The sequence below is a fragment of the Misgurnus anguillicaudatus genome, chromosome 16 (assembly GCF_027580225.2).
Source record: "Misgurnus anguillicaudatus chromosome 16, ASM2758022v2, whole genome shotgun sequence".
NCBI classification, from domain to species: Eukaryota; Metazoa; Chordata; class Actinopteri; order Cypriniformes; family Cobitidae; genus Misgurnus; species Misgurnus anguillicaudatus.
In genome coordinates, this window is record NC_073352.2 from 6,089,458 (window position 1) to 6,101,649 (window position 12,192).

Sequence of the window (12,192 nt, forward strand, 5' to 3'; positions counted from 1 at the left end):
GTTACATGTGATGAATAGGAGACTATCAGATGACAGAAGACCTGGTAACACGAGATTGCCTGACATCTCCCATCTGTAAACCAACCACAATTCCTTAAGGTTTTAATAATCTTGCTTCAGGTGAATCATATAACCCTCATTCAATCATACTGCTGAAATGTGAGAGCACTTTAAACGTTTGGCCTTATACACTACACTATGCCCTTTTACTTTAGCATTCAGATTTGTATGGAAGACATATGCTTTCATTTAACTGATCTTTATTTAAATGATTAAACTTGTGTGGTTTATCATTAACATAGACTTGTTTTGTGAGAGCAAGATTAACAATAATTCAATGGAAAAAGGAAATCTGTACAGAGACATTTTTGTTTCTGCATGCCTGCACTTTTGTAATCTACACAATGACCGCTGAAGATTAACAGATCATGTTCCTTCAGTCATTTTCAAGTGCTTTGGTCTTTGTGGGTTTTATTATATTATAAATCTATGTGAAACACACACGATTGCAGGCATTTCAGCCAGTCAGCTACTTAAAACTAACAACTAGCAGTAATACTAACTACTACAGCTCATATACAGCGACTATATAGAGATGTTAGTGCTAACCAAACCGAGTTAGAAGTGGTTAAGTAATGTGGGGTTTTCAGTACCCGATACTGATTTTGATATCTATAGTGCATTGTTCCCAAGGCTCTTTAAATGCAAAATATTTATAATAAAGCATACAAGAAAATACACAAAATGTACACAAATTATCTGAATTTACATGATCAAACTATTTTACATCAAGAAAGAAATGTGCATTATACAGTGAGATGGCAGTCGATGTATATCAGTCTATTGGTTGAGGTCTTTAACCTTTAATAGGCCAAGAACCCCTTAAAGGTGGGGTGCACGATCTCTGAAAGCCAATGTTGATATTTGAAATCACCTAAACAAACACGCCCCTACCTCAGTAGAATCTGGACCTTCTTTTGATAGACCCGCCCCACACATAGCGCAACTCAGACAACGATGTCAGTTAGTAGACACTAGGGGTGTGACGAGATCTCGCGAGATTAAATATGTATCGCGAGATTAAGTGTGTCTCGCGAGATTTCTTGTGTAGGTGAAATTCTGGCCGTTTCTCAAATAAAAGACTGCATCCTTCGGAGGTCGCATTTTTAAACTGCAGTTACTTCATAAAGACTGTCTTATTAGAGACTACTAACAATTATAAAGTTTACTAATAATTTAGTTAATCGCAAATTGTTGTAATATTCTCACGACTTGCGAATGTAATGCTCAGTTAATGATCTGAAATAAACCTTAATGACGTATGCAGCCTGCATATGCGACCTCCGGAGGATGCAGCTTTCTGTTTGACCCTTTTAGGGGCCAGTTACACGACCAAAAGCGTTTATGGCAGTTGCAGGTGCCTTTTTTAAATGATATTCTATGGGCATGGAGCGTTTGCGCGCTGTTTATGCGCGCTGAGCACCTTGCGGTTTGCCGGCGGCCGCAGCACGCGCCTTTGTAGGAATGCTGAGAGCGGAGCGCCCGACGTCATTCGCGTCTTTGCATTGTCCACTCGAATGAGGGGAGATGTGGGCCTTACGTTGTGGTGAGGGAAGTTTACAGTTGCTTTGAAGAACCGGACTCCACTCGCTCACTCTCTCCTGCGTGTTTGTGCACCTCTCACCCTCAAACAAGGTCAGAGCAAGCGTCATCTTTTTAAAGTTTCTGCTAATATGACAGTTAACGGCAAAAGAGCGCACGCTTCAATATTTGATTGACAAGACAGCTGACTAGGTGGTTGCCTAGCAATATTAAAAGCCGCGTCGACTCACACTGCTCTTTTTTAAAAAAGGCAGTGCGTCGCGCCTTGCGTTTCCAAGCGTTTAAAGCGTGGTTGGTGTAATTAGCCTCTTACAGTGCATGCATTATATTCTGTCTTTTACCGCATTCGCTTTTTTGTTTGGGTTTCCAATAATGTTAGTTTGGGAGCTCGTATGAAGTCTGAGACGTGTTGTGTTTGTCTGATGATCAGTGTCAGATGTGAAGTCTCAGCAGATTAAACCATCACAGAGTTTACATGATTTAATGTCTGCATGTTCATTTCTATTGTAAAGAAATGGACGTATATTAAATATTCAAATGGATTTAAACGTTGTTTGGCTAAAAAATAAGCGTTTCTCTCCGTCTAAAGTGAAAGTGAAGATAGCGTCCGCGAGACGAGTCAACTATTTCCCCCTACCGGCATTTGTTATAATATATATATATATATATATATATATATATATATATATATATATATATATATATATATATATATATATATATATATATATATATAATGCTTTTTATTTATAGACCACAAATGTAATGTGTTTGTTAATGTAATGTTGTTTAATGTAACTTGGTTTTAATACTTTATTTGAACCAATTATTATTGCATCTTCGTTATTATGTAATTTTAAAGGCTACTGCTCACTTGGGTCTGTTTTTATTACCTAAAAATAACAAATTACTTCATTATCAGTTAGTAAAATAATTGTTAGGGGCAGTCCTTGATTAGTTAAAACATTTAAAAATAACATGATTTCAGTTTCTTATTCATTTATTTTATCATCGAGGGTTTCTTAAAAAGTGTAAAAATATCGTCTCGTCTCGTTCTCGTGAACCCAATCTCGTGTCTCGTCTCGTGGATTAAGTGTCTCGTCACACCCCTAGTAGACACGCCTCTTACTGCTGATTGGCTACAAGTGTGTTTTGGTAGTCGCCTGACTGGAAGCGTTTCTTAAAAATCATGCACCCTGCCTTTAATGGATAGAGAGGAGAAGCAGGGCCTCCTAATACATGTATCAAAGTTAGTCTGGATTTACTTTTGTTAGCGTTGTTACGTTACAAAGATATGAAAATAATAATTTTTGGCATATTGCATAACATTTTTGCTGTTTTAATATTAACCTAATATTAACCTGATAAAGTTAAATGTTTTGAATATAAACAATAATTTAAGGACCACCTGTAATACCACCACCAGACCCCCAAGGGTCACTAGACCCCCTATTAAACGTTTTACATGTTGTTGAGGAAAGCATCACCTGCACTACTTTGATATACCTGAAAAAATGAAGTTACTAGTTAGTAACATCACCACTGACCATCAAATGACTATTCATGTAAACCCCATTTGATCATTTATTCCATATGGTTTAATTTGTTTAATTCATGCAAGTCTTTAGTTTCCCACATACTCTCTTTGTTCACCCTGCTTCTCTCGCATCTGTGCTTCACAAACACCATTACAGCCGTCAGAAGAACACAGACTGAGAGAAGAAACAGACCCAGAGCACACAGAAACAAAGGCCGGGCGTTTGATTCACATTTGACATCTGCGTACAGGCGCGGTGCCGGAGTTTGTGGCGTTGGCGTCTGTGGAACGTCCTTCACAAGACAATTTTCCAAAGTCTCGTTGACCAGCAGGTTGACCCACACGGTGGTCTGCAGCGGGTCTGGCTCTCCTCCGTCACGAACGACTATGAAGAGGTGGTGCATGCCGTAGTCCTCGCCTCGCAGGCTCTGCACCAGGCTGATGTTCCCGGAGCGTGGGTCGATCTGGAAGGGGCTGTGAAGAGATGGTTGCCTTGGAACAATTTGGAAAGTGATGTCCGAGTTTATTCCCGAGTCCTCGTCGATGGCGTAGATCTTTGTGACGATGCTTCCCGCTCTGGTGGTTGGAGGTACGGTGAGACACGAGAGGTTGCTGCTTGGAAGGATGACCTGAGGTTTATTATCATTGACGTCCTCCACAAAAACCGTCATTTTTACCGTGGTGGAAAGCGGCGGAGTGCCACCATCAACGGCTACGACCACGAGCTCGTAGCGGCCTTGCTTCTCGCGGTCAACTTCACCCGTGCTACGGAGCGTTCCTTGAGCGACATCTATAGCAAAAGGGACGTTTTCATTTAAGATACGCACATCGACTACTCGTCCGTTGTCTCCTTTATCAGCGTCGCTTACTGGGACGTCCCCGACTTTGGCGAGTTGTGGAATACTCTCAGACACGAAGAAAGAGAAGTGTGGAGTGGGAAAGACAGGAGGATTGTCGTTTTGATCCATTACAATTACGGACACCACCGCAAACGCCTCCTGAGGAGGAACACCACCGTCTCTGGCCCATACAGTCAGGCTGTACGTGTCCTTCTGCTCTCTATCCAAAGACTCTGACACGAGTATGACACCAGACTCTTCATTGATCCTAAAAGGACCCGAGTCTAACAGCCCATAACTTACTTTACCAAACTCCTGGCTGTCTAAATCGGTAGCTGTGACCTTCAACAGAAATTCCCAGGGTTTGTTGTTCTCTGCGATTTTTGTTTCATAGTATTCTTGTTCAAACACTGGTGCGTTATCATTTACATCTTCAATCTCCACTTTGATCACTTCACCTTCACGCAGCCGTTTGCCTTGAGCATCAGAGATAACCACCGTGACATCGTATTTGCTACAGGTCTCATAATCTAGAGGCTTTGATGTTGAAAGTAAATATTTGCCTTCTTGTGTCCTCTTTAAAGAAAATGGCATGCTATCTGCTGCTAAGGACAGAGAGCTGTTACCAGCAGTGGCCTCCTCCAGCTCCAAAATCGCCAAGACATCGGAGGGCTCATTCTCCGGTAATACGATCACTTGGTTTTCATGCTTTCTGGCAAACTTGATCCTTATGGTCGGCTCTAGGTGTGCCAGTGGCCGAATGTATACGGTAACCTGAGCTTGAGCAGAGGTGCAGAGAGGGCTATTGGCCGCAACTTTCAACGTGTGCTCTTCAGGAGTGTCGACCTGTACATCAACAGCTAAGCTGATCAGACCCGTATGTCCATCTATGTGAAAGAGTGTTTTGGCCCTGTCTGAAATCTGAGGGCTAAACGAGAACGTGATCTGAGCATTTTGCCCCAGGTCTTTGTCTGTGGCCTTAAGCTGTGCCACCGGTGAGCCCTTAGTTCCTATTCCTGTCACGGTGGCATTGTCAGGGCTACTGGAGTCAAACTCTGGACAATTGTCATTTACATCAGTTAGAGTTACAGTGAGATTAGCAGTAGCGCTACGTGAACCTCCGTCGACTGCAACAAGAATCAAGAAGTGATTTTCTAGAGTTTCACGATCTAGTTCCTTTTCTACCGTCAACTCGAGTTGATCGCCATTTTGTCTAATGCCAAAAAATCCATTAGATGCTTCTAAGTGGTAATGTATCATTGCATTGTTACCAGCATCCTCATCCTGTGCTTGATCGTCCAGAGGAAAACCGCTCCCGACCAATGCATCTTCAGGTATGCTTAAGTATATCTCGCTGTTTTCAAAGTAAGGAGCATTGTCATTAATATCCTTCACCGTGACAACTAACTGTACTAGTTCAAGTTTAGGAGTCACGAGTGCATTATATGAAATATCACAGGTGCTGTCGATCTGTGAAGGGCACAAAGCCTCTCTGTCCAAGCGCTCTGTAGTGTACAGGTCTCCTGTGCTCTCATCCACCCTGATGTACTTTTCACCGAGGAGCCGGTATGGAGGTGAGTAGTATGTGCTTAGACTTCCGATCTTGATGCCCACTTCTTGCTCCTCCTTGGTGGTGAAACGTAATGCTTGGCCTTGAATTTCCCCAAAAAATGGCAAAAGAAGCACCCACTACAAGATAGATAGAGATAGAGAGAGAGAGAGATAGAGATAGAGAGAGAGATAGAGAGAGAGGGAGAGAGGGATAGAGAGAGAGAGAGAGCAACAGGCTTCTTTTAAGTAAAAGTTTAACCATGAGATAATTATGTAATATCAAACCAAAGTGTACAAGCTGCTGCATGATTTGTAATGTAGATTAAGTTTGTCTTTATAAATTCTTTATACTGACTAATATGTCTCCCTGATAGCACACATACATCTAATGTCTGCATTTACATCTGCAAGACGTATTATTTAGATTGTTTGCTCATCTGCAATACGTCTCTGAGACGTTTCCTAAAAGATGTCATATAGACATATTGAAGATGTCTGCAAGACGTTTTTGATTTAGAATGTGTGTAGCTAAAGCAGCTCTTTCTAAGACCTTTATAAGATGTTTTACACACCAGATGTATTCCAGATCTCCTGATCTTTACCAGACATCTTGCAGACGTACCTGTGCTATCTTTATCACGTGTAACTACTGTATTAATTTCTGTAATGTGTAAAGATGATGTAAACACTGACCTGTAGTATAGCGGTAAAGTTCATAATGTGCTGATGTTAAACTGTCCATTCTTCATGACCATGCTGAGGTGTGTGTGTCTCAGAGAGAGAAAGGGTGAGAGAAAGCGTGCGCGCAAGATATGTGTGGGGGCGGAGCTTCGTTTACTTGTGGTACAGGTAAACTGCATGAGATTAACTCATGAGATTACACAACCGCTGCTTACAAGGAACAAAAATACTGGTTTAACTGGATATTTTCTCAGTTAGTGCTTGTTGATATTGATAGATTGCGGTTAAGTATTTTTTAGACACACCTTTTACCTTACGTTACTGTGTATAAACATTACAGAGGCACTTAAGTATTTTTATTTTTACTTTCTACATAAAAGTAAAATTTGAAGTATTCGTATTTTATCAGTGTTTTTCTTTGAAAAACATATATTCCAAAGCATTTTACTCCACATTTCATAATTTCAAGTTTTTGGTTTATATTTAATGTTTAAGTACATTAACATCTAGTATTTTTTTTTTACTTTACTTAAGTAAAAAGTATGTTTGTACTTTTACTCAAGAAGAGTAAAAGTGCAAAATTTTTATGTAATTAGGTATTAAATAAATTTTAATATGCAATATAAAAGGAATACACTGTATGATTCTATGCTTTAGAATGTTGTGAACATTTTTTAGTAAAGTAAAGTAAAAAAAATTCCCAAGAAACACTTAAAATAATTTACTTACAATACAAGTAGTGTCCCCCTCTGACTACTTAATAATCATTATAATCATCACAACTCATTAAAAATAACATCGTAATTATAATCATTTATAAAAAAATCACAAAAATAGGGATACATTAAATATATCGCTATTGTATTTTAATATATTGTATACTTTTAAGGTTGACGTGTTTCAGTGTCGCCATCATGAGGTTGTTTGCGGCACTGCAGATTATGAGCAATGTTTTGTCTCAAGTTCAGGATTACGCCAACATCATTATTCTGTTATAACATTATGTTAGTCAATGTCCACATTTTACGTTAATTTCTGTAGTGTAATAGAAGAATTAACTAAATAACTACACTGTAGATATTAAATATGTCTATTAATTTTTTTTAAAATCAAAAATAAAGATAGCCAAGTGAATACAGATATGCCCCACGTGTAAAAATTAAGAAAGACGGTCCAGCAAAATTAAACTAATTCAACAAAGTCACATAATGAAATACCATATTGTGCCAAAATAACAGATTTGTTAGGCTACTACACTCTAAAAACAAACGGTGCTATATAGCACCAAAAGTGGTTCTTTGCTCGTAATCATAGAAGAACCGTTTTTAGTGCCATATAGCACCGGTGAAGCACCTGTGTAGAACCATATAGTGCTATGTAGAACCAAATGTGGTGCTATAGTGGTGCTATATGGCACCTATATGGTTCTACACAGGTGCTTCACCGGTGCTATATGGCACTAAAAACAGTTCTTCTATGGTTACGATTCAAATCAACAGTTTTGGTGCTATATAGCACCGTTTGTTTTTTTTAGAGTGTACAATAAATCAGCTTTGGTGGTATAGGGCAAAAATATTTAGGGAAATAAGTTTAATCAATAATGTTGATTAAAGATCAACTTTTTAAGTAAATAATATAATATGGCAATAAAACTGGCCTAACATAACAGATTGAGTCGGAAAATTACAGCTTTTCGTTCCGCTTTTGACGTCATGCGTTCCGTTTATTCCGTTACCACAGAAACCAAGCTGTAACCTGATTGGCGACGCCCTGTGTGGTGGGTGGGGTCAATGAAATACAAGAACGCATCGCATTAATGTGAGCATCATATGAGAGTTTTCGGAGAAGCGTGCAGGATGGCAACAGCAGATTGTTCAGGTATAATAAAAAAAAACATGAACTTTTATGACTTTAGTCAGTCTAAGTCAGTTAAGATTGATTGTTTTGGTAAATGTGACTTGTTTTAGAGCTGGATATGGAGCTGGGAGATTTACTGCAGGAGTTTAATGATGTTGTGAAGGAGTTGAGTGCTCCTCATGAGCACGTGCACAGAGATGTAAAGAGACGCACGGGACAGAATGATGGAGATGATTCAGATTACGGTAAATGCTGTGCACACTTCATCTTAGTTATGAAATATTGATATTCAAAATTGTTTTGATCACATCTGCATATAAGATATACAAAGATGGATGCTTTTAGTAGTATTGCATCTTACAGCAATAAATATTTTAATATCACTTCAGTTTAATATCATTTGCAGTACAAGTTCATCTAAATCAGGGGTCTCTAACCATTTTGTGAGCAAGGGTTACCTGTATAAAAAAATCTGGAGGGCTACTTTTTAACATATAGTCTATTCAAAACTTTTTTTGTTTTACTTGTTGATTTTATTTTATTTTACATTGGATATGTTTTATCATTATTTAAAATGTTAACATACACAAAAGAAGCCAAGCTAATGTAAAAATATGTAATTAATAAATATTAAAATTGAGGTAGACTCAAGCATTTACTTATACATTTATACAGATAAAAGTTGGTCTAAGATGAACAATTGTTTAGGCATAAACTAACATTAAGATTAAGATTGATATTGTTCACTGTTATTTCATGTTAGCTAATGCATTTACTAATGTTAACAAATCCAATCTTATTTTAATATGTTACTAAATAATCTGGGGATCTGTGGGCATAATATAAAGCTAATTACAATCGTGTAATAACCATTAAAAACAAAAGATTATCGTCTTTATAAATCTTTCCCAGGAGATTTTCTTTCAGACTAAAGTATCCATTATCCTCCTTTATAGATATGAATCATGCTATAGTTTTGTGCTTTCACATGAGGCATGCACCGATTCTTTCTCCATGTCTTTTACAGGTAGTGAGACGTCAATGGGAAACAGTTTAAATGCTAGTGAAGAAGAGTTAAACATCGCTGACATGACCACAGCACCAAACGGTATTAACACACAAAACTATCATCTTTAATAAACAGAGAGGTTTTATGGATGGATTTTATCTTTATAGGGCGGTTTCCTGCACAGGCCTTATCCTAGTCCCAGACCAAGATGCATGTTTGATCTTAATTTTAAGACACCTTGTACTGACATATCTTAACATATATCAGTGCATTGTTTTGTCTCAAAATGCACACAGGTAATGTTTGTAAAAACTACTTAAATGTCCTAATACAACCAATGCCTAGTCCTGGATTAATCTAAACCATGTCTGGGAAACCACCCCTATGGGTTTAGTTCATTCAGTTGTTGAATGGGTGTGCTGGTATTGAATGTTTTTTCATATTAGTTTTAGTATGTGAAAGTTCTATACGGCTGTCAATGAAGGGAAATAAGGCCTACAGTCTTAGCAAACCCAATTTCATCAATCTGAATGTGTGACACTGTCTTTTAAATGTCATCGAGACAAATGAATAAGGGCAGGGGTTTTCAAACTGTGGGTGGGAACAAGTCACTTGGTTATTGTAGTGAATGACACAGAAACAGTTAGGGATGGGGCGATTACCGGTTTCACGATTAACCACGGTAACGTCCTGACGATTAGAATTATCGTTTAAAATTTAATTATCATTACAACCGTGTTTGATTACCATGATTTTGAAAACTTGATGTAAATTTTGTCCAGCCAGAATCAGTTTGACGCCGGCACGCACATACAACATAGTTTTTTGCACAAGAAGGCATTTAAAGGATAATGTATTGTATTCATTCACAGTAAACTTATTAAACAGATTTGTTTATTTTTTTACCACAGAAAAAAATTCAGGGACATGAAATACTAAATTGTGATTTTCGAACATAAAACTTTTTAAAATGTTTTCCATGTGTGTATCAGTTCTTTTTGAACAAACCCATGATAACTGTGATAACTTTGGTCACTATAATCATGAAATGAAATTTTCATACCGTCCCATCCCTAGAAACAGTTTTGTCCTGGTTTTGATATCAGGTATTTTGGGATTGCAATTAAACTTACATTTAATTCATACATTGACAATGAAAATATAAACTACTATCTTTTCTAGAAGAAAATTAATTTATTTTTGTACACCCAATTTTTTCATATTTCTATAAAAAATATTTTGGCGTCAGATTTCTTTCGTTGTGGAATGTTCCAGAGGAAATACCACCACACCACACATACAGTAGATGCATTTATACAGAGTAATCCTGTGTTTTAACATCTACTCTCTCTCTCTCTCTCTCTCTCTCTCTCTCTCTCTCTCTCTCTCTCTCTCTCTCTCTCTCTCTCTAGCCATGCCTGCAGACACCAGCGACCTACAGAGTTTCATTGAAAAACTTGACAGAGAGCTTTCAGGTATGAAAACGTGTGACCAACATTTTGTGGCTTGATTATTAAAATGTGTAATGGATATCTCTGTTTGTCTAGCCAGAATATGAAGAGTTTCGTAGCAAAACGAGATAACCACCATTTTTTTAATTGTTCAGAAATCTCGTTTTTTGGTTGTGCATTCCAATTAATTTCAATTCAATTGCAGTTGGTTTGTTTTGATTTAAACCTTAATAACTTAAAAAATACAGCTAAGTAGCACCATAAAACAAAAGAATAACATGATAACATAATAATAAACATGTTTTGACAAAAATGTTAAAAAATGGATTTATCTCGTTTTGCAACGAAACTCTTCATATATATAGAGACTCTGTATATAGAGCTTGTTTTTCTGCCTCAAAAGCAAAATAGATAGTTTGTCATTAGTATTAGTTTTGATGTAGTTAGTTATTAGTCTGTGATTAAAGTATTTCATGTAATGTAATATAGATATAGGGTTTGCAAATATATATATATATACATACCAGCACTTTTTATGTGCAATAAAAACAAGATCATGTGGACACCACACCACTATAGGCGGTCTAATCTGATGATATCTTATTTATGATAATATTATTTTTGACACATATCCGTTTTTTAATGACTAATAGTGTTTATATATGTTTGCTGTGGTAAGTGTTGGAGCAGTGGTTTAACACATCACACCCCATCATCCTCTGCTGTGTTGACACTCTTCATGTTTTAAACACTTTTAAGATGTAAACTATTATACTTCACTCCCCTGACCCCATTGTCTCAATCTTATCTGACTAACAGAGATGTGACGTGATTGGACAGGAGTGATCATGTGCCACACTTAGGACCAAGAGAGCTGCCGTTTATCAACTATAATATTCACTTTTACAAAAAGTTAGTATGTGTAAATAATGTTGAGAAGAATCCTAGCTTGAGACACTTTTATTATGGAAATGAAGTTTGTATAGATGAATTTCTACTTAAGGTTACTCAGAAAATGTTTTGTATGTCCAAGTATCTACAGTATGTTATGATTACTCATTTAAAGGTATTGTGGAGGATTTTCTTTTTCCGGGTGGATCATCAAGACTATTGGTTCTCCTAGTTGTCAATCAGGAGTGTTGCGCAATTGCATTTTTTTAAAAAGTGAAGAAGGCGATTCTTTTCTAAAATTCGAGAAAATCCTCCGCTACACCTTTAATATAAAGAGCAAAATGCAAGTAGTTCATTTATGAAGAGGTTCTGTATTATAAAATGTCTATTTTTTATAAAGAAGTTGTAAGATATTGTTGTTGTTTTATTTCTGCATTAAAACTTTTGCGCAGTTTTTGTTAAATTATGTTTTTTTCTCTTTACTGTTAATTTTGTATGCCAAGAGTCTCACATGGCAATTAATTCGGTTTCCTGGGTAAATCTCACCAAAATGTGCTTAATTTAAATAAAAATAGTCATAGACACTCATGTTGACAGAGGTTTTAGTATCTGAAATGCATGAACTAACTGTAATCTAATGTTTTTAGCACAGTATAATGAGAGTGTTCACAGTACACAACAGGAAACACATGCGCTCATGATCTAGAGCAAAGCAGATGAAAGAGGAAACTGTTTGCATTCGCATACTAACCACAACTGTTCACTTTTCTGTGT

The 12,192-nt window shown here is 37.2% G+C and overlaps 2 protein-coding genes across 3 annotated transcripts; one reads left to right on the plus strand and one right to left on the minus strand.

Annotated features, from left to right (window-relative positions):
* Positions 1-2,337: 2,337 nt before the first annotated feature.
* On the minus strand, positions 2,338-6,538 carry pcdh20l (protocadherin 20-like). Its single transcript, XM_055177422.2, has 2 exons — positions 6,223-6,538; positions 2,338-5,667 (listed from the first exon to the last, which is right to left on the minus strand). Exons 1-2 carry the CDS (start codon positions 6,244-6,246, stop codon positions 3,187-3,189), a joined length of 2,505 nt encoding a protein of 834 aa, XP_055033397.2. The 5' UTR covers positions 6,247-6,538; the 3' UTR covers positions 2,338-3,186.
* Positions 6,539-7,929: 1,391 nt separating this feature from the next.
* On the plus strand, positions 7,930-11,872 carry LOC129421863 (uncharacterized). Of its 2 annotated transcripts, none has more exons than XM_055177434.2 (5): positions 7,930-8,088; positions 8,178-8,312; positions 9,095-9,175; positions 10,489-10,551; positions 11,347-11,872. In XM_055177434.2, the coding sequence occupies exons 1-5, from the start codon at positions 8,040-8,042 to the stop codon at positions 11,352-11,354; spliced, it is 336 nt and encodes a 111-aa protein (XP_055033409.2). In that variant the 5' UTR covers positions 7,930-8,039; the 3' UTR covers positions 11,355-11,872. The 2 variants fall into 2 exon arrangements, with proteins under 2 accessions (XP_055033409.2, XP_055033410.2); XM_055177435.2 differs by having other exon boundaries at positions 10,501-10,551.
* Positions 11,873-12,192: the final 320 nt, after the last annotated feature.